General features: G+C 41.0%; 2 protein-coding genes across 3 annotated transcripts in view; both read right to left on the bottom strand.

Moving 5' to 3' along the window:
- The window catches only part of calb2a (calbindin 2a), a 17070-nt gene extending 10719 nt beyond the window's left edge, over positions 1 to 6351 (bottom strand). For both annotated transcript variants that reach the window (XM_080437166.1, XM_080437167.1), the window contains exon 1: positions 6111 to 6351. In XM_080437166.1, coding sequence (XP_080293292.1) covers positions 6111 to 6216 — 106 coding nt within the window. In that variant the 5' untranslated portion in view covers positions 6217 to 6351. The remainder of the gene's footprint in view (positions 1 to 6110) is intronic.
- A 7158-nt stretch (positions 6352 to 13509) lies between these two features.
- Positions 13510 to 22999, bottom strand: pnp6 (purine nucleoside phosphorylase 6; the record flags this gene model as incomplete). Its single annotated transcript, XM_080437572.1, has 6 exons — positions 22942 to 22999; positions 19380 to 19549; positions 19107 to 19210; positions 14856 to 15031; positions 14384 to 14574; positions 13510 to 13706 (listed from the first exon to the last, which is right to left on the bottom strand). The coding sequence occupies exons 1-6, from the start codon at positions 22980 to 22982 to the stop codon at positions 13510 to 13512; spliced, it is 879 nt and encodes a 292-aa protein (XP_080293698.1). The 5' UTR covers positions 22983 to 22999.
- Positions 23000 to 23571: the final 572 nt, after the last annotated feature.

Raw genomic sequence — 23571 nt, 5'->3', positions numbered from 1 at the left:
AGAGAATTCTGTTTATCTTTGAGGGTGATGAAGCACAGACAACTTATTTTTTAGTCGATAGAGATGGTTAACAACCAGCTGCGATGGGAATTGGAAAATATGAAACATTAATATGGAGAGAACAGTATGCAGAATGAACAAAAGTATAATTGAAAAAAACTAAAAATGTCTGTTAGTGTCTTCATTTTGTGAGTTACTGTTACTGTAACATTAACATTTTGAGCCATCAGCCATTCTCTTAGAACTTAGTAACTTTTTGCCATTTTCATTTTGAAAGCCCTCAGATATTGCTGATCATAACCACTTATACCCAAGGGTATGTCATTAAAGACAGCAATTTAGAAGAAAACCATGTTTTTAATCCTTTTTGAAAATAGCAAATCTAAAAGGTCACAACACGTCGTGATGCAACACGTGAGTTTTTAGATCGGCTATTCTCAAAAGTATTTGAAAGATTTTGCGGTTGTTTTGTGGCTATCCTTGCCTTGATGGTGCATACTCAGGGGGTGTGGGTGAAGTGGTGAATGAGCTGCTTCTGCATTACACAGTTGTGTACAACACAGCACCAAGCAGAACAAAGGTGATTGATTGGACAGTTGGTTCTAAAGAACGTGACTGGCTTCTTCAATAAAGTACACCGTGGTTCGGTTTCATTAAAGACCAACAAAGAATTTCCTCTCTTCTCTCTCTCTCTCTCTCTCTCTCTCTCTCTCTCTCTCTCTCTCTCTTTGTCTCTCTCTCTCTCTCTCTCTCTCTCTCTCTCTCTCTCTCTCTCTCTCTCTCTCTCTCTCTCTCTCTCTCTCTCTCTCTCTTTCTTTCTCTGTCTGTAGCTAAGAACAATATTATCAGATAGTTTTAGCTTCTGTCAACAAAAGTTATATTAATGTCCTGTAAGCGATTGAGAGAAAGTCTTGTGTGCGTGCCTGCGTGCGTGCGTGCGTGCGTGTGTGCGCGAGTGTCTAGTGATGTTGACAACACTCATGAATGTAAGCACCACTATATGAATAAGTGGGACAGTGAAGTGCCTCACTGCAGTGTATCCCCTCTCTCATTCCTGTGGGTCTTATTGACATTTTGTCAGTGATTACACTCTGGGGAGAAACTCCTAGCTAGCAGCTTGATCATCACATAAAGAATATACACATTTAATTACCATGAAAACACCATGAAATGACTAGAAGGTTTCAATAAAAGCCTTGATGGATCCATCACACTGAATGGACACATCTGTTGGTAATTGTACTGTGCTAATTCAAATGTAGGGTACATACCGCCTGTTCCAAACTGCCTTTAAGCTAAAACAAACATATGCTTAATGTACCCTGTTCTAATGAAATGTTATATTTGGTGTGCTCTAATTAATGATTTCATCCACATTGTGCTCAAAGTGCCTTAAACTGTTCCATATAATAATAAAATGCAAACCCAAAAGTGTTTCCAATTTCTCACAAGTGCACGCTAACTTCTTCCTGTACCCAACTGCATCTATTTTAGAGGAATTATGATTGCTGTCTAAAATATTTGCAAATATTAGCCAGAGGGTAAATTTCATGGATGAGTTTTAGCCTGATTTATCCTTAGTTGCTACAGGCTCATGTCACATTGTGGTGTGTTGTGAGCTTGTAGATCAGCTATTTTCAGTGCGCAACCCAACACCAACTAAGTATAAGACGGGCATTAAATTAACTTCAAGATCAGTCAGTTGAAATGTTAATTTACCGCCTTGCCCTTCACATTAGAAAGTCCTCCTCCTTTGGTGCATGTGATTTGATCTACACCTTTGTAGCTGCCTTCACTATCCCCCTTCCTCTAAGGACCACTATAGAAATAATCCTTTGGGCTTTATCGTGTATTCTACTAACCTCAATCATTTCAAATGTGTTCAACTAAGGACTGTATGAATGCTATCTTGCACGTATCTTTTATTGTCAAATAATTATATCTGGTACACTCTAGTCCGTACCATACTGTAGCAGAATAGTACTTAGACCTTACATGAAGTGGCAACATTAAAGAATCACAATAACATGGTCTTGACAGATACTGCATGACTATTCCTCTGAGATTCTGGTGCAGACATAACTGTGACTCCAACACTGCTGCCCAGCAAAGGAAAACCTTCAAAATGTTTTACTATGCCAGCAAGGGCATTCCATAAGCCAATATGAATATTTGCTTTTCAGCTTTGGTGCTGTCCACTTATTTATTTTATTCATTTTCTTTCTTCATTGAGGACATGGCTGAGTTAATTGAGTTTTTCAAATCATTCAATTTAGGAAGTAGATTGTAATCGGAATACAAAACTCTCAACAGTCTTTGGCCAGAGATGGTTGTCATATCCAGCCTCATAAAACATGATAAAGAATCCATGCTCTACGGTTCCTCAACAAATTGCTCCATCGCTTTTCCATTTTGAATTAATCGAACTGGAAGTCAGCTGAGTCTAGCCCTGACAGATAGTAGGGAAGACGAGAGGGGCACAGAGAATAGGAGATTCAAGTGACAGCCCCTATGAGATTTGATCCAGGGCCAACGGGAGAAATATGTATAGCTTCATCATCTCTGGTTGCAAGGCCTCCTGTGTATTTTTTATCTGCACCTCAGAGATGTTTACTCCATGTGAAAAACAAAAAACCCACAAACAAATTAGCTTGGCTTTCTTGATCTACATGCACCCAGGCAATGCTGCTTATGTGGACAATAGAAATCAAACACTCTCCAATCCTATCGCTGTTTGTATTTGATTTGCAAAGTGAGTTGTTGCAAACCATGGTATGCAAATTATTTTGCCAGGATAACTTGAACACCTGCACAGCATATTACCATGCAGTGTTAACTCAGAGTTAAAATGGACTCAAATAGATCCCCTTGGATCCCTTTTACCCTCAGAGTTAAATTAACACAGAGGAAATTACTGTGTGGGGGTTTTGAAAGACATTTTGACTGGTGTTCTCAGACATAGGCACAGTCACCTGGAACAGTCACCTTACAATGGAAAATAAATGGATGTGTAATTCATCTTTGACAGTACAGCTGTGTAACCCTTATCTCCCACCCCACCACACTCCATCAGAATCAGTAGGTTTCATTATGAGTACAGGCCTGAAATCAGATCCTCAATAAATCCAAAGAACCAAACCATGGTTCACATTGTTCACATTGCCCCAGCTCCAGTTGCCTACAGTAGCATACTTTCTTTTCTCTGGTCTACACAGTAAAACAAAAAGTGTTAATTTATCAACGTGTAACTCTGAGAGTGTACAATTGGAACCAAATGGACCCAGGGGCTCCTGGGGGTCTCCAGCTAAATGATTGATGCCCTGGTGTTCCGGGGTCCCCAGCTAAATTATTGATACTTACAGGTCCTTACAGGTCCATTTGTACACTAAATTAACACTCAGAATTGTACAGTGTACCTTGTTATTGTAAAGTTATATAGGCACTTTCAGTGGAGAAACCTTACTGGTCAGATCAATGTTGTTCCAATTCTCAGCACCAAACAACATATTATGAAAGACTCAATTAGTCACTGTCTATAGGCTGGAGCTCGTTAACCTCATTAAGTGTTACTCTCTGTGTGGCATCCCAGTGGACTCGTTGATGGTACTGTATAGCATCCTTCTAAAGGAGTCCTTCTAATAGTATATATAGGATATGCCATCATATTCAACAAACTACCGGAGAGAAACTCAGGACTTTACATTGAGAGGAAGAGAAAAGGAGAATTACTAAGGGATACTGAGAGCCAGAGAGATTGAGACTGTGTGTGTGTGTGTGTGTGTGTGTGTGTGTGTGTGTGTGTGTGTGTGTGTGTGTGTGTGTGTGTGTGCGTGTGTGTGCGCGTGCGCGCGCGTGTGTGTGCCCGACTGAGATAAAGGAGAATGGGTGAAGGAGGGAGAGAGAGGGGGGTAGAGAGAGAGAGGAGGGGAGAGACAGCGACAGAGAGAGAGAGAGAGAGAGAGAGAGAGAGAGAGAGAGAGAGAGAGAGAGAGAGAGAGAGAGAGAGAGAGAGAGAGAGAGAGAGAGAGAGAGGGGGGGGGGGGGGGGTAGAGAGAGAGGAGAATAGTAATAGGGGAGATGACTTTTATTTGAATAGATCAGGTAAATCTTGCCTGTGCTGGATATTCTGTAATCTTCAGTATATCAATTTGTGTTAAACTATTGAGAGTGCACACATTGACTGCCAGGGTTAAATTACTAACTATGAGGCACATTTTATATTGAGACATTGCAAAAAATGTCAAATAAATAAACCTCTATCTTTTCTATTAGGCTACAGTTACAGTAGGTAGAATATCATGTCATGTGTCATGTAAATAGCCCAGAGAGACTATAATGACTTGCATAATTTATTTCCAGTTAACTGTTCGCCTGAAAACGGATTTCTGTGTTGGACATTATCTAGAATCCCCAGCAACTGAAGTGTAATTAAAATATATATTGAAAATAGCAATGGTTATAGCTAGAATAACGTTTTTTTTTTAATCGATAATAATTGTGAATAATATAATATGAAGATGAATCTACCACAAATGTAGCAAATTGCAGCGCATTGCTGTTGCCTAACAACGTGAAACCGTTTGAATTGAAAAAATGCCATAACCTAATTACAATATAATCGGTGATGTTATAGGCTTTAGGCTAACAGTTCGGGGCAAGTTTGTCATTGGAGTCTTGTGGCTTATATGTGCGTCTCCCCGACAGCGCTCAATGCGTAATGGATGCGTAATGGTAGCCCTGAAACATGACTGTCATATCATGACAGTCATGGATGAACTTCAACCTGGACCTGGTGCTTGCACTTTCTCCATTTACGGCCCGTACATCTACATAAACGTTCAAATTTCGAAATATAAAGTGCTTTGGCTATGGCCACGGATGTTACAATTATGTTCGGGTGGGTACAAGTACCTGTATCTTCCGTATTGTTCAATAAAAAGGATTTTAATCCGATTGGTGGCCGTTTTCTCTGAATTTCTTCCATAAGCTTTCAACTACGCAACCCTATCGGTTGGGAGCTGTATTGCACTCTGATACATTATAACTCTATGAGAAAATGGCCACCGATCGCATTAAAATGCTTTTTAGTGAACAATACGGAAGATATGGGTACTTCTGCGGGTCCGTACAGAATTGTAACATCCATTACGCATCATGGGGTAAGCACTTTATATTTGATATCTGAACGTTTATGTAGATGGACCGTAAATGGAGAAAGTACAAACACCAGGTTGAAGTTCATCCATGACGGTCGTGACAGACAACCGTCTTGGATACATGGCTAGCGTAATGGTTAAACAGACTGTTCTGAAGAAAAAAGAAAGAAAAAGACTTGCGCTTATGACTTGGCTTTAGAACAATTTCGTAGCTGCTGAACTGAAGCGTGGGGTGTTGGGGGGGAAGCAAGAAAAAAACTACTAAACTACAGCTACAACTGTAGGCTGGACCAGGGTACGACATATGACAGCTACAATCGGCAATTGTCTGCATCATTTCAACCTTTGAAACAGTTATACCTAAAAGTTGATAATATATCATCATCATCAGCCATTTTTGCTTTTTTTTAAAATGTTTAATTTAATCATTCAACAGGCAGAAATACGACTGCTAAATCCATTCATTCTACATATATTCTAGTTCATTTAAATCAACTTGTTACATTGTCACGGCCGGGTTATCTTATTGATAGGCAATGGACCACCTGCTATAAATCAAATTAATTGCAGCGGAACGATATTTCATTCACAACATTTGCCACCAATTCACAGTATGAATAGACTGTACTTCTAAAATAACTGATATTCAAGCCCACAATGCATTGTGAACTTGTAAATCAGCCATTTTCGTTGTGCGGGACATTAAATTGATCAAAACTAAAAAACTAAAAAACTAAAAAAAGAATCAACCCACACAGAATTGAATACACAGAACCCCAATGGAAACAAACCATAGTGCATGGGTTTAATCCTTTTAGCATCCTTTTGTATAGAACTGTACTTTCTGTGCTTTTTTTGCAAACTGTTAATAAAGTATTCAATCAATCAATCAAAATCAATCAATCAATCAATCAATCAATCAATCAAATCAATCAATCACAAACTTGTTCCTACCGTCGGCGTCGAAGTGTTTCCAGATGTCCAGGAACTGGGACGCGGTGAGCTCGGCCAGGTGGAGGTGAGGAGGCTGAGGCTGAGGCTGAGGAGCTTTGTTTGCCATCTTATCAAAATATATGTAGGGTTATTATGATTATAAGCTTTGATAGTCCTGCTGCTGCCGGCCGCTGCTACAAAAATCCCGCACTAACTTTTCTCCGTTCAAACACAGCCCACTCTCTCTCTCTCACACTCTCTCTCTCTCTGTGCCCCCCGTGCGCGCTGCACGCCGCTTTTTAACCCCCCGTCCGGGACCTGCAGTTCCCTGGTGCGCGCGCGGGAGGCGCAGTGTCACCGTAGACGAGACGGGAGTAGGGGAGTGAAAGAATAGACGCGCGTGTGTGTGTGTGTGTGTGTGTGTGTGTGTGTGTGTGTGTGTGTGTGTGTGTGTGTGTGTGTGTGTGTGTGTGTGTGTGTGTGTGTGTGTGTGTGTGTGTGTGTGTGTGTGTGTGTGTGTGTGTGTGTGTGTGTGTGTGTGTGTGTGTGCGTGCGTGCGTGCGTGCGTGCGTGCGTGCGTGCGTGTGTGTGTGTGTGCGCGCGCGTGTATCTGCGTGTGCGTGTGTGCTTGCACCACGTTTACTTTTATGCCTCTGTGTGTTTATCATGCAGGGTGTTTCTAAACCCAGCCAATAAGTGAAGACGTGATTGGAGGCTGTGTGTGCGCGCGTGCATGTGTGTTGGCATGTATTGACGTGCGACAGAGTGACAGGTTGTCATCAGTTCTTTCTTGCACTCATACATCCATCTGCTGTCGGTTTGTTACAGTATATAGACTGCATAACATCTGTGTACAACGTATGGTGTGTGTGTGTGTGTGTGTGTGTGTGTGTGTGTGTGTGTGTATGTGTGTGTGTGTGTGTGTGTGTGTGTGTGTGTGTGGGGGTGTGCGCACGCGTGTGTGTGTGAAAAAAAGAAAAGAAAAAAAAAACCTGTCACAGTTCTGTATATACTGTAGTAGTAGTATGTCATTCCTCTGTGTGTTAATAAGCATGTGCAGCAGTTGTATCTGGTTTAACCTTTTACTGTTTGTTGTCATCAGTTCTATCTTGCACTCATAGGTATACATCCATCTGGTGTCGGTTTGTTACAGTATATAGACTGCATTATAACATCTGTGTACAACGTGTGTGTGTGTGTGTGTGTGTGTGTGTGTGTGTGTGTGTGTGTGTGTGTGTGTGTGTGTGTGTGTGTGTGTGTGTGTGTGTGAAAAAAATAAAATAAAAGTTCTGTCACAGTTCTGTATATAGTAGTATGTCATTCCTCTGTGTGTTAATAAGCATGTGCAGCAGTTGCATCTGGTTTGACCGTAATGTAACCTTTTACTGTTTGTTTGGATCTATTATGTATTGCGCTTTTTGTGTCAAATCATTCAAGTGTGTGTGTGTGTGTGTGTGTGTGTGTGTGTGTGTGTGTGTGTGTGTGTGTGTGTGTGTGTGTGTGTGTGTGTGTGTGTGTGTGTGTGTGTGTGTGTGTGTGTGTGTGTGTGCGTGCGTGCGTGCGTGCGTGCGTGCGTGCGTGCGTGTGTGTGCGTGTTGTGTGTGTGTGTTCATGTACTGTCGGTACCACATGTGCACGGACTGTGCGGGTCTGTAGTACAACATCTGTGTGCGTATCAAAGCGTGCAGCTCTCCAAGCTTGACTGCCTGTGAGAAGGCTACATGGATTTAATTAGAACTCACACACTAATCACATTTCCCACACAGCCGCAAGCTAGCAGTGATTAACCTACATAATAATGTAAATCATGAAGAAAAAGCTTTGTTTCATTAATAGGCAGTCTACTATGTGCAGGAAGGGCACAGAAGGAAGACAAGCACAGCCACAGGATCTAATATAGGCTTATATTGTTTATTTGATATGGACAGAATATGTAGGCTATTTATTTAAGCTTTATTTGATAGGGACAGAACATTTATTTATTTATGGTTTATTTGATAGGGACAGAATGTTTATTTATGGTTTCGGCCTATCTGATAGGGACAGATAAAGTATGCATAAACTGGCTGAGAACAATCCAATGCAATTTGCAACACCCATCCCTAGAATGGCTTTATCAAAACCAAATAGTGAGGTTAAATGAAGGCAAACATAAATACAGTATATGGTCAAATACAATAAAACACAAGATAAAGAGAATGTAACATAAGTACGAGATACAATAAAACACTAATTTAAGTAATAACATAGCTTATGATAGCTATGGAAAACTAAACATGAGTAGCCTGTGTTGTTAAATTTATCAGGATATAGCCTATACTTTTTTTTTTAATTCAATAAGTGGGGATATCCCAAACCACGTCCTGAAGAAACAAATAATCTTTCATCAGGGATTTTTCAAACATATCATTTCTTTGGGTGTATAATGCACATTAACAGTAAATATGCAGGACTGAAAAGACATGGGAATATGTGCAAGTGCATGTGTGTATGTGTGTGTATTTGAGATGAAGTATGGGAGAGAGGGCTGTTTGAGTGTGTATGACAGTGTGGGTCAGTGCGTGAGAGTGTTAACTCAGCAGAGCTGTCTTGGTCTATTTCCTCAGTGTCTCTTTTCACTCCATAACAATCAATAGCGGGCCCTGTGCTTGGTTGGCACAGAAAACCGTAGATAGATCATCATTACATTACAGGCGAGGGCTGTCGCCTGCCTTTTGGGACTGCAGAGTCACACTTATACGTGCACATGCGCGGGAACGTACAGTTCAGTACACTATACTGCACTACACTACACTACACGACAGACACATGCACGCGCACGCACGCACGCACGCACGCACGCACGCACGCACGCACGCACGCACGCACGCACGCACGCACGCACGCACGCACGCACGCACGCAAGCACAGTGTGTGTGATACGATACAGACTTGACCTCAAAGAACTCAGGAAGGCGGGGCATCCTCACGGCTCTACCTCACTTTTAATTTTGCTCTCCTGTAATTGCACAGTCTCATCTATCTCCGTCACTGTACTAGGCTGTTTCTCTCTTGCATTCATAATCTGTCCTCATCTCTATGCCTCTCCATCTATACTGTATCTCGTTCTCCCTAATTGTTTCTTGTTCTTATCTCTCTGTCTTGTCATTCTCTCATTTCCTTCATTCAAAGCAGATAGTACAGCATTTGCATCCTTCAGGAATATGTTGCTAGGTGTTTTGCAGTGAGGCTGAATTGTATTTTTGTGTGCATAGGATCATGTCAGTGCATGTATGTGTGTGCACACGCATGTGTGAGTGAATGTGTGCATATGTCAACATCTGTACAATTGTAATACATACAATCCTGCCCTATGGGTGTTGCTGTTTCTGTTGTCAGGATGCCTGGATCACCATGTTAATATTTCATATCTGCTCACCCACGTCTACATACTGTGTATATGAATTATGTAATAGATAGGACCAGAGCATGGGAATAGCCATTTCCATTCAGATGAACGTCACAGCATCTCCTTCTGTTTGAGATATAGTTTGTGTGTGTGTGTGTGTGTGTGTGTGTGTGTGTGTGTGTGTGTGTGTGTGTGTGTGTGTGTGTGTGTGTGTGTGTGTGTGTGTGTGTGTGTGTGTGTGTGTGTGTGTGTGTGTGTGTGTGTGTCTGTGTGTGTGTGTGTGTGTGTGAGGTTGAGAAGTGAGTGTGCCCTCTCCTTTATCTTGTTTTATTTTACTCATTCTTTCCTGTTTATTGATCAGTATTATTGATGGGGGTGGAACTCCGTCTCTCCTTGAATCAAAGCTTAACATCCATATTGATCACACACACACACACACACACACACACACACACACACACACACACACACACACACACACACACACACACACACACACACACACACACACACACACACACACACACACACACACACACACACACACACACAGATACACACATACACATTTGCTTTAACACTTTTATTTTGAAGCTTAGAGCTTGATGAAAATACATTTTGTTTCAAGACAACAGAGATAGTAGTAGATGGATGAAGTGCAGTAGGTTCCAACCTGAGACCTTCAAGGGGAATCACACTTCAAGTGGAGCCAAACCCTACGTCAATTTCTTGCCACGTTTGTGAGTTTGCTGTCATCTAAAGGTTAAAACTCATCTAAAGGGCTAGGCTGAGGTTGGGACACTGTGATGTAAGCAACACAGTTGCAGGTTAATACAATTCAGTCAGATAACTAACAAATAGATTGTAAACCATTTATTCATAGTGAATATTATATGTGGTCTTGGTGTTCAGGCTCTGCTATACATTCTCCCTGATTAGCAAAGTAGAAGACAACCATGAGCAGGGATATATATACATCTAGAATAACACCTCCCCCCAGGGGAAATCAGAACCCTTAGGGAAAGCAGAGCCTACTGGTGCTGGGGTGGTGGTGGGTGCAAACAAAACGCATACAACATTCAGAGGCATTGACCGCAAGAGGAAGTACAATGAATGAGGTGAGCTTAAGACATACATCGGCCACATAGTGCGGTGCATGTGTGTAAACCTCTTGAGTGTATTTGCCTGACAACTTTTGATGGCCAATGAGATTTTTAAACACCGCCTACAGCAGCTGAGAATTCAGCAACTCATCAACCAAGTTGATGGCTGTTTTGAACGGTGTACAACTGTGATGTTATCAGGCTGTACAACATGGATTTCCACTGATATTTCTGAAGATGAGAATACTTTAGAATTAGAATACTTAGTTTAACAATCAATCTTAGGGCTGAAAACTAATTCTGTGTATCCACATAATGAGTCTCACACCTCAAGATTTTACATCCAGATGACATTACTGGTCTGAGTCTTATTCCCTTCACTCCCAGAGGTATTCCCCCATAAGACTTGCATTAGCACCTTAATCGAAAGCCTAGAAAGTGCCTCAGAGGTGGAGCGCTGATCTGGGATCACTCCAACCTCTTAGGTTCTAATAAATGAGATAGTTAAGGGAACCTGGCAGGTGGTCCAAGATCAGCTCTGTAAAAGATTGAAAAATGTAGGCCTGAAGTACAATAGTCCTGCTTTAACATTACAGTTACATGGTCCTCTCAAATAACCTTCCATCCCCTACATCACAACTACATCCAGACTGTGATTAGCACTTGCTTTTGACTATTACTTTGATATTATGTTGTGCAAATTATAATTGTATTTTATTTATTCATTAGATTTATATTAAATAGAGTGTTCCACCAGATACTGCATAATAAAGAGCTCTATCATATTTATTTGACGGGTGTCTTAGAGACTAATTAAGCTACAACACCAACATCCCTTAGTACTGGCATCAATCCACATCCAGCACACATCATCGTTCTGAATTTGATACATCAATTTGATACATTTTATACATAAATATGTTAGATTGTTAAAATAAGTGTTTGTTCCATTAAAAAATAAATGACTCTCATTTTAAGATTTCAATATAGGCTACTCCAAATAGCCAGTCACATTTAGATACAAATAAATATACATTTGAAATGATTTATAATTAACAATAAAAAACAAGATACAGTGCCATAGATCAGTGGTTCTCAACCTGTGGGACAGTGAAGTGACAATTTAAGGACTTTTAAGACCTTTTTTAATGCCTAAAAAAAAGAAAAGAAAAAGACCATCACTGCATCAAAAGTAATCAACAAACTATACTATAAAAACTGGCCAAATTGACAAATAATATAAGAAAAACGCAAACATTTTAAAAATAGCCGATCCACAATCTCACAATGCCTCGCGTTGCAATGCGTTGTGAGCTTGTAGATCTGCTATTTTCACAATATTTATCTGTGGAACCGAGTCAAACAAAATGTAATGCATACATTCCAAGAGCTTATCAGGTTGGGGGGTCCCCAGTTGAGGCCTTATTTATCGACATGCATAAACCTATAGGCGTACTGCACTACAGTCTTATCCATGGAGAAACTCCGTTACAAGTTCCACGTCCTAACCCTGGACACATTTTTATAAAAACAGACCACAATCACAGTGTCTTCTGAACAGATGTAGAGATTGCACCCTAAAGCTATAGTGCGCTATACATTCACAGGTGATGGTATACATTTGTCTCATGAAAGGCAAAGAAAACCTGTTAAGAATAACAGATGTTAGTTGAAATTTGGGGAATTACTGTTCTATAACCCACTAAGGTCAAGTTCAGAGGTTGTGAGTAATACTGTAGCTGCTGTCCAGACATTTAGTTCCTAAGGTAAGAGTACAGTGCTGTGCTTCATTATGAACCAAAATGCTGACTAATCGTCCTGTCTAACCTACTGTAATAGAGGTAGTAAAAAAGATAACCAATTCAACAAGTCTTGTTGAATCTCTGTGGACAAGTCAGTGATGTTGATGCAATGAACAGTACTTTATACTTCGGCACTATGTTGAAAGGGTAGTGTGGTGAAGTCTAAATTAGCTTTTTTGTAATGGCCCTCCAATCATCATCACATAATGAGTAGTCAGTGAATGTCTTCTCTAGATTTGATGGTGATATCAGCCGTGTGATAAACCCCAGGCATTCAGCAAGGATATTATCACTCCAGTGCCCAATATATCTAATATATGATATCCTGATGTTTAGCTGACATGCATATACTATTTGGACAAACAGTTGTAGCCAGCAGAGACATCTTTACACTTGCTGCCAACCAAGAGGAATTATAGGTAAACATCTATAACAATACTGTTTTCCTATTTAATCTCTATATGGCAGTATGATATAGGTGTTAAATAAGTGAAGAGTGTTAACCAGTTAATATTAGTCAGCAGACCACACTGCTTCAGACCCAGGCTGGGATTCAAACAAATGCACAAAACAAAACAAAAAATCAATACCTCACCCATTTTGAAGACAATTGTCATCACTCATTCTACCTGTCATTTCCTTCCCTTATTCTATTGCAGTGGTTCTCAAAGTGGGGTCTATGGACCCCAGCGGTCCTTGGAGCAGTTCCAGGGGGTCCCCAGTTAAATGATAAATGATAGTTAAGAACCAAATGGATATAGGTGGTCCATGGCCTATATAATGACCAAACTTGAAATTAAAAAGTTTGAGAATCACTGTTCTATTGGACTAACCATTAAATTAATAATGGCTGGTGTCCCTAGTAACTCAACTAGAGTGCACAGATGGTTTGTGGTCCTTATACCACAGACCATGAGGACCCATGTTCCAATCAGACTATTCTCACATGTCTCCTGAGCTCCTCACTGTGCCTTTGGTTTCCTGTCTCTCTGCACTTTCCTATCTAAGAAATCAAGCATTTTTTTTAAAATTAGAGTTTTGTTCTCAAATGCCAGTGACTTTAACAGATATGTATGTGCATTTTGGTTGAACCTATCCTTATTTTATTTTATTTGTATGTATTATTATTAGATCTTGGCTATGAAATGGCTAACAAGCCTCTGGAGGTCCTGAGCTCGCAGGTGGGTTGTTTCCAGTACCTCTTCATGGTTGGCTTTCTCCTCGCTGGTGTAGTCTGTCACTACCATGTTGGTGATCAGGGACAGACCCAACACGCGCAGGCCACAGTGGCGCGCTACCAGCACCTCTGGGACTGTGCTCATACCTGGAGAGAGGGAAAGAGGAAATTTACTTTTATACACTATATGATTATGACTATACACACACACACACACACACACACACGCACACGCACACGCACACGCACACGCACACGCACACGCACACGCACACACACAAACACAGAAAGTGTGCCTCGAAGTGGAGTTTGCCTTGAGAGAAAAGAGAAAGATGGAAAAGATGCTTTGTTGCTGATAAATAATGTGTGACAATATAAACACTAACTCAGATGACGTCTCTTGAAATGTTTTGGTTGGACCTCTAATTATAAGCACGAAAAAACGTAATGGATTGTGAAGACTAGCAATTTTTAGGTGAAAATAAGTCTTTATCTTTTACAGTTGGTAATAATGTACCAAGATATTAATCTCTGAGCTTATGAATTTTTCAGTGTTCCATTTGGCTGCACCATTATGATTAGTCATTCAAAGCAGAATCTGTCTCTATGATGTTAGCTCAGCAGCTCTGAATGTCAAAGAAGGTTGAATTTCTAAAAATTTTCTGTGTAAAAACCCCTTTCATATTCATTGTTGTACAGTGTGGTGTGTTGTGTACAGTCAGTGTGGTGCGTTGCTAAACTGAATATGTGGTTCTTGTGTTGCAGAGAAGCTGCCCATCCTGTGTCAATATCCCTTTAAGTGAATACGCGACAACCATACTAACCCACAGCATCTGCCCCCAGTAGCCGCAGTACTTTGCATTCTGCAATGGTCTCAAAACATGGTCCACCCAGCATGCAGTAAACCCCCTGTTGTAAGAAGGCACCACAGCCCTGTTCCTCTGCTGCCTGTCTGGCCAGGGCACTCAGCTCACGGTCGTATGCATCTGACATGGCAGGGAATCGTGTTCCAAACCTAATGGAAACATTATATTGGATGCATGGTACATAAACCTTTCTTTAAAATACAAACATAGCCATCGAGATATTCTCACTTTTACATTATTTTAAGATATATATAAACAGTACTACTGTAGCCTAAATACTGTATGGACAGTAGAGTAGAGACACACATAGGGAATGTGTGTGTGTGTGTGTGTGTGTGTGTGTGTGTGTGTGTGTGTGTGTGTGTGTGTGTGTGTGTGTGTGTGTGTGTGTGTGTGTGTGTGTGTGTGTGTGTGTGTGTGTGTGACCTACCTCACATCATTGTGCCCACACAGTGGGGTCTGCCCGGCAAAGCCTGGCATGTTGATGTGATCTTTAATGAGCATGATGTCACCCACATTGAAGCTGCCATTGAGGCCTCCTGCTGCGTTTGTCACGATGAGCGTTTCCACACCAAGCAGAAAGAAAACACGTACTGGGTATGCCACCTGGAGAAGAAGAACATTTATATACCGTATAAATGTATATACATTTATATGGTTAATGTTCAGTCAGGGGAAAAGACCAAGCCCCCAGGACTGGGGGGGGGGGGGGGTGGATTTTTGAAGTATGGATTTCCAAGTACCCAGATGTGCAAGTTTGCACCGATTTTGGCCCAAAACCTGGACGTGAACATGGGCTAGACCAATGGGCTTGACTCACGGGCTTGCATGTGGAAGTAGTCCGTGACATAGATAAATAAAGGACATGCAAAATGGGCCCATGATGTCATCAAACCAGTGGGCCCAAACCCAGAAGGAGGGTGTCCCTATAGGGCACACATGGGCAACATACGGCCCGGGGGCCGGACCCGGCCCTTTGACCATCTTAATCCAGCTCGCCAAGTCCTCAAAGAAAAACAAAATGACCCCCCCAAAAAACATTTACATTCTAAAAGGCTGCTGTATGTTAATGGTTTTGAGAAAAAACATTTTAACTCGACTCTAATTAATAGTAATTAATATTTACCATTTGAATACTGTACCTACCTGCATTCCTCCATCCGTATGTACTCAAATGTTTTATGTTTATAATGTAACAGTGAAACAGTCAACCGTGAGTCCATATTCATAATATAATGCAATGTGTTTTATCAGTGACTTATGGAGTGGTGCATATCAGATACTGTATAAATTTATAGGCTCATTTAAAAGTTGATACGGCATTGACGTGGATTGTTTTATGCAAGTAATCTTTTTTTATTGTAAGGCGTACACCAGTGATAGAGCTGAACAATTTTCAGTTACAACATTTTGTAGCTGAAAATTGTTGTTGTGAAAGCAAGTACCTTATTGTAAAGTAGACTGGCATGTCTACCAAATTCATGCAGTTTTAACATAATTCATATGTGTTTCAAGTTTCAATTCAATTGTACAATGTGTGGCCCTTGCACTCGCTTTATCGAAGTCGGTATGGCCCCCTGGAAATAAATCTTGCCCACCCCTGCTATGGGGAGTACACGCTGGGTGAGCAACTTTCACTGAAATGAGTGGGCAGGGATTTTGTGTCCGTCCTCCAGATATGGCTCAATGGCAAGGACGGAGGGAGGGGAAGAGAGAGGTAGAGAGAGGGGGAGAGTTCGATCAGAGAGGGAGAGGGGGAGGGAGTGTAGCCTGGTAGACCATCCCGGTTGCGTGAATTCACATTATCATGTGTCATCTGCAGACCTGGCCCCAAGCGCTGTGTGGGCGTTTTGCAGAAAACAAAAAGTGGAAGAGCCAATGAGCGTTATGTCAATGACAGGGCCCTGAGCACAGACTCTGCTTTTTCTGCTTATACAGTTTTTTCCTCAACGTTATTACAGGTTAGTACACGATGTAAGTGACATTTACGTCTTATCTGGTGACAAGAAGGAACAATCTTAAGAAACAATCCGCACTCACATCAGACGTTTTTTTGCTTTTTAAATTTACAGTCTAAAAAGCACAAACCATCTACTTTTTTTTAAGTAAAAAGGACCCTACTGTAGATACGGACTTTCTGCTTCGTTTGGTGCACACATACGAGAGAGAAAGAGAGAGAGAGAGAGACAGACAGAGAGAGAGAGAGAGAGAGTCATGTGACAAAGTTCATAAAGCCACAGTGTTTGAGCCCATAGTGTCACAAACACATACACTCTTCAGCCCACTGAGCTAACACAATGCTCTAGAAATCCAAGTAGAACAAACTACTACTGTCAGCTGTTCAGAGTTCATGTAAGTTCAGTGTCATGTAAGTTAACCATTGTGATGTTCAATTTAATGTAGTAAAATTGAGTCAGAGGTATTTAAAATATCATATCAGGTCCTCAGCTGGATAGAGGATTGCTGGCTTATTATGGGGCTGTACTTTGTTTTCATGATTATTGTGCCCTTACGGTACATCTTTATAGTCAATTGGGCCAAAGGCCACACTTGTTGTGATAGTAACACGCATGCACTGGGTTGTTTTCTTACTGATGATATCCTTGTGCCTCACCAGGTGATCATTCAACCACATAACTATATACGGTAAATGTCCCCGCCAGCATGCATTGATGTGTGCCAAAGCATGACATAATCGGCATTCACTTTTCTTCCTGATTCCTCAGAGCTCATCTGCCGATTGGTCATTATGTCTCCCTTACAACCAACCAACAACCAATAAAACCACATCATGGGCTATGAGACTGCAACTACAGATCCCATAGCCCAGTGCCCCAATTATGTGGCCTGCCAAAATGCTAATATCTGTACACAGCTTAAGAGTTGGGAAAATGTAAAAATCAGCTTTGTCATTCCCTGCCTATTCCAGCGCTAAATGCCCATATGTAATTTCAGATTGATTGGCCAAACCACTGGCCATAAGACTGACTGACTGACTGACTGACTGACTGACTGACTGAAAGCAGTGCAACAGCCTGTAAAACAGCATGGGCCAAAAGCCAACTACAGGGGCATTGGACAATACAAACCATAGATAGAATATGACCACATGGCAAAATTGTAGCATCATCAATTAAAATTGCACCCAACAATGTTGTTCATTCAATTAAATGTATTATTTCCCATGTACCGTGTGTACTTCTATGTGAGGTTTACGAAATCCAGGGAGTCTTTTTTCCCCTCTCTAGACACCTTCAACTTCATAGTTCCAGTTGACATACTGTAATCACTACTGGACTTCCCTAAACAACTGACTAGATGATTCCAATCTGGCAGAGCTAAAGCAGATGAACAGCCATACTCTGTGGAATGCCTTCACTCAGCAGATTTGCATCATTTGAATCAGGACAGCTGCTTTGTCTGTCAATCAGGGTCTGGTATTGTTGACTGCTCTCTGTGTTAGAATGTTTTCTTCAAATTAATTCAAGAAATGTCTCGTAATGTGTGTGGTGTGGGTATTTCAATATGTTTCTGAGCACCATAGTCCTAGTGTGTACATTTTAAGATTATCAAGAAAACAGAAAATGCTTTGCTAGGTGATTGCCAGATCTCTCCTTTTTACGCTTTGCTAGGTGATTGCCAGATCACTCCTTTTTATGTTAAAATACCAAAGCCAGGTGTTCTGTTACTGCAATCCACTTGCAAAACGCCCCAGCTTACAACAAGGCAACATTAAGTAGTAATCAAACCTTGTTGAATACTATTACTAGGCTATATGTTAGGTTTGTTACTATAAGTGTGAACCTATCCATAATTACAGCAATTGTTAATTAATAATGCATTCTATCTGATGTTTTGCAACTGTAAAATAAGCCAGTCAAACCAAGTCAAGTAAAAAGTAGTCCCTCCACCTCCAGCCACACTGTTGGCTCACACAATTTTCAAATGCTTCTGCCTAAACAGTCGCAGAAAATGATACGGGAGTAAAGCCGATGTTGCGCCTTTTGCCTTTTCCACTTTTGTTTAGTCTTTGCAGTTGTGCAAATTTGTCCTAATGTACTGTATATCTAATTAGTCGAAGCCTATATAGATGTCTGCTTAACCCATTAAAACCGGGAAAGCATCTGTGTCATTTTAGATTTTAGCGTTGGCTATTCAAAAATAGCAGATATACAAGCTCATTTTGTGCCAAGCTGCAAGCTTGCACATCTGCTATTTTTAAACATATTTTTTTTATCTTGAAAGTGTTTGAACATTTTTGAATATTTTTTACTAAACAGAAAAAAAAAAAAAGAAAAAAAAAAAAAAAAAAATATATATATATATATATATATATATATATATAATATATATATATATATATATTTTTAAAGACATTTTCAAATAATTTTGTGAACGTGAATGACAAACAGATGGCAACTTCCGTTATCTGTGTTCAGGAGGCGTAGTTACAGTCTCTATGTAGCATTCAGAGCTTGTGGAATAGTTGTCCAATACCAACAATTCCTAAGACTGAGTGTGTGAACAAGTACATGCACACAGTAGTCAACATGTACAAGAAAATATGCCAACATTGGCCAAAATATTGGAGGGAAATTGCTCACAAATAATGTCATTATAGTTGTAATTGTCAGTTTTCCAGTTGTTGTCATCATCAAGTATCAAGACTAAAATAACTCACCGTGTATATGCTGTGGCCCTCGTAGAAGTGGAAGCGTCCCTGCATGCAGACACACTGACGACCTTTTAGCTCCCCGAACACCAGTCGACCTGCATGGCCAGGCACTGTATAGCACACATAAAGCCATTAGAATGCTCATGCACTGTAAATAGTCACATATACTGTACAGACATGCTATCTTATCCTATATTGAACTCACACCTAAGCCTTTCTCCCCCTCTTTCTATTTCCCTGTCACTCTCTTTCAACCACGCACACATAAACACGCTGTACCCGTGCTGTTGGGGAAATGTGGAATTTCCTTATAGGGGAAGACAGTTTTGTTCTCCAGCAGGTCAGCAAGGCCGCCCAGCCCTGAACCACAGATGATGGCCACTTTAGGACGCTGCTCTGTTCGGGTCAGCAACCAGTCTGCAGTCTCCCTGTAGTCCTCATAGCTGTAACTGAAAAAGAACATGTCTCTGAATATCAACCCCTATTACTAATATTAATAAATCAATCAACCATTGCATCACAAGTCAGCATTATACTCAAGATGAACATTATTAAGCCATAATTTTTCACAAATTCTCATCATCTTCATATTCACATTAGTCAGCACTTTTAGCACCATGAGCCATTAACATAGATTAGAAGGGGCTTATAATAACTGTATAATAATCTTACAAAGGGGAAACCGTGCTCAAATATCCCCTTTTTTTAAATCATTCTGAAAAAAAAGAAAGAATAAAATAATTATTGTCTTGTCCCCACTACAAGAAAAGGTGGTTTTGATTAATGTATGTCTGCAGAAGCTCTTGAAGGGAAAGTGATGACTGTGCATGACAAAACTTTTTTCCAGGATTGAGAAAGCGAGATTGGCTTTCCTGCCAACTATTTGACTGGTTTGTAATCAGTAAGTGATTTATTTATGTCTTCACAAGGGGGATAGTGAGCCAATAACTTATTGTTCCTCTGCATGTTTTCTCTCAAATCCATGGAGTAATTATCACGGGGGATGCACAGTTGTTCAAATAATGGAGGTTCCATAGCCTTTTATCACCCCCACAAATCATCTCTTGCAATGGCATCTGTGACTGCTCATGTTTTAGTTAAGCACAAATACAGGCCATTGACAGACATGGCACTCCTTTCTACAGCTAGAAATTATACATAAACTAACCAGTAACCATATTTTCTTAATGAGTGATTCATAAACTCAGTGACATCATGAATAGGGCCCACATGAGCAGTGAAGGGCAAGTCATGGTCATAAAACATGAGCTATACTAAAACTGAATCCAAATGAGATCTGAAATGAGTTATTTCTGTATTATAAAATAATATGGGTTTAAACCAGGTTCCTACTGTATCCCATCTTTGTCACAGTATTTATGAAACACTTATTGATCCTTTATGCTATGTAGTCTTTAAGTGTTTACTCAATATATAACTATTGACATGAAAATGTTCATACATAAACAATGAATGATAAACTCTACACTGTACTCTTTTCACGTGTACTTGTTCACATGTACTTGTTTGCTAATTTTAAATGTAATTTGTTGGACCAGAGTCGGTGAGCTCTTATTTCTTCAAGTTATATACTGTAAGATGTATGAGGCCCCATTTTTTATCAAATCAGTGGAAAGTGAATAAAGATGTAACGTTGCACTCCAATAAGCCTATAACTGCCAATAGAAAAGACACATTGTGATTGTCAAACTGTTAACAAGCTACAACCTAGAGTTGTGCCTAGTCAAGCCGCTTTATAGACTGACCACAGTGATAACACTGAATTTCTTGGCACAATGATTGATTAGAATAATTATTTATAAAGTTAACTTGTGTATGTGCCCTGTGCTGTGTGCATTGCAATAGTCACACTTTTCATACAGGCCTTGTAAAACAAAATGTCCTCAGGGCAATGAATAGTTAGTTGTAGGCTATATATCATTCTCCAGTGGTTCTCAACCTTTTCTGACCGTGACCCCCCAAAATAATCATATTTGAACTGAGGACCCCCCACCCTGATAAGCCCTTTGAATGTAGGAGTTGAGACATTTACGGTTCTACATTTACGGTTCTACAGATAAATAGTTTGAAAATAGTAGATCTACAAGCTCACAAGGCGTTGTGAGGCGTTGTGAGCTTGTAGATCTGCTATTTCCCCCCCAAAAAAATGCCTCTTTCTTATATAATTTGACAATTTGGCCAATGTTTGATGACCGGTAGTTTGTTGATTACTTTTGATGCAGTAGGCCTATCGGTCTTTTTTCATTCATCATTAAAAATGTCTTAAAAGTCTTTAAATCGTCACTTCACTGCACATCTGGGACCCAACAAAAACATGCTGGCATCTTCCTGGGGGTCCCGACCCACAGGTTGAGAACCACGGCTCTACTCAAGCATACAGTAAGTGTATAGTTTCAGCTAGAAGCCTATGAGCGAATGAAAGACGCCCCAGCGCGCAGCGGCCAGCTGTGTGCGGAGCGGAGCTGTCCATGGTGCTGCTGAGCTACAGAAGCCCCATGCACTCTCCAGCTGGGATCAGCAGTTTTCATTCATAGACTCTCTCTCTCTCTCTCTCTCTCTGTGTGTGTGTGTGTGTGTGTGTGTGTGTGTGTGTGTGTGTGTGTGTGTGTGTGTGTGTGTGTGTGTGTGTGTGTGTGTGTGTGTGTGTGTGTGTGAGAGAGTGAGAGCCCACTTCTGGGCAGGCTTGGTGAAGGGAACGGCCTGCAGGCACAATAGGCCTAAGTGCTTTTGACAGATGCAACACAGCGCCTCTCTCAAATACAAAACGAATCTGATCCGCTTCCCAAGTCCCACTTTGACTTGCTTCTCTTCTCTATACGCCAGTGGTTCTCAACCGTGACCCCCCAAAATAATCATATTTGAGCTGGGGACCCCCCCACCCCGATAAGCACTTGGAATGTAGGAGTTGAAGCACATTTACGGTTCTACAGATAAATATTGTGAAAATAGCAGATCTACAAGCTCACAACCCCTCGAGGCGTATTTTCACAAATGGTCACTTCACTGTCATCTGGGGACCCCCTCAAAATCATGTGGGGACCCCCCTGGGGGTCCTGACCCACTGAGAACCACTGCTCTACGCCACAGTGCTTCCCTGTGGTGAACTGTCTCTTTAAGACAAGTGGTGTCCATGCTCTCGCGTGCGTATATGGGGTTTCCCGGCGTTTAAGCCAATTTATACTTCTTCGTACGACGGTGTTGTTGGACGTTGGCCGACTATAGAACAGATCTACAAGTTCGCATCGATGTGATTATTGTATCAGTTCATGTCGGCAAACGACACCACGTCATAGTAGCTGGGAAGCTAAGCATCATTATTCCGTTTTTTGTATCTTCAAACAAAGCTCTTACAGCGGTTATAGAAAATTAATGTGTAATTTAACGTTACTGGGATGATCAGATTATAGGCTATAAAAAAGGAGATGGAACCGTTAATGTCATGGAAGTAGTAGCCTATAGGCTATATATATGGCATATAACGCTTAGCAAATAAAGCCTAGATGCCGAAAAGATGTTCAAATATCCAACAATCCGAGACGTGATTATGAGCACATTTATTGGCCTGATGTTTGGAACATTTTCTGGAGCTCAGCATAATTTCTTGCGTAGCCTTGACAACCAGCCCGGTGGAGAGCATTTCTCTCCACGCAGTGCAGCCGGTGGCAGTCTAAAGCCTGATGTATACTTATAGTTGCACACTGATGTTGCCTGCGGTAAATAGCAGATCTACAAGCTCACCAGATCTTCTATTCACTGAGCACGACACCGACACGCAACTATGTATCAATGAGGCTTTACCATCCATCCACCCTTATCTTACCTGCTGCTCAGATTAACGGAGGACGACGATGCCGCTTCCATGTCTGATCTGCTTTGGACGAAAGGAAACTATTGATGAAATGGTGCTTATTATTCTGTGGGTACCGTCCCGCGTGTCTAATTCGTCAAATTGACGGCTAGTAGCTGAGCAGCGGATAGTTTCATCAACTGAGGAGAGTGACTGACAGCTCGAGGAGGTCACGTTGCGCGATGACGTAGCCTACCATGCAAAGGGCGTTATGACAGGGGGGCGGAGCCCGTGAACGCCGCCGGTTCCTTTGAAAAAAGGAGCGCAGTGATGTCCAAATCCTATTTTCTAACAGACTGAGCAGCTTACTGACCCGTACACTGACAGACTGCAGGAATGAGACAGGCCTGGGAACAGTGGAGAGAGAGAGAGAGAGAGAGAGAGAGAGAGAGAGAGAGAGAGAGAGAGAGAGAGAGAGAGAGAGAGAGAGAGAGAGAGAGAGAGAGAGAGAAGAATTAAGAATTTCTGAACACTTTCAAACTGCATAAATCCAATGTAGCCTACATTTTTTAGCATAGACTATGGTGTGTAATATCAAATTATTTAGCTTATGTGTAGGTCAGGGTGGATATCGGTGTGGAGGCTATTTATTAATTTGTATGT

Source organism: Gymnoscopelus braueri, assembly GCF_963280865.1.
Source record: "Gymnoscopelus braueri genome assembly, chromosome: 9".
Lineage (NCBI taxonomy): Eukaryota > Metazoa > Chordata > Actinopteri > Myctophiformes > Myctophidae > Gymnoscopelus > Gymnoscopelus braueri.
The sequence above is the reverse complement of the archived record's forward strand: the minus strand, read 5'-3'. Positions and strand labels throughout refer to the sequence as shown.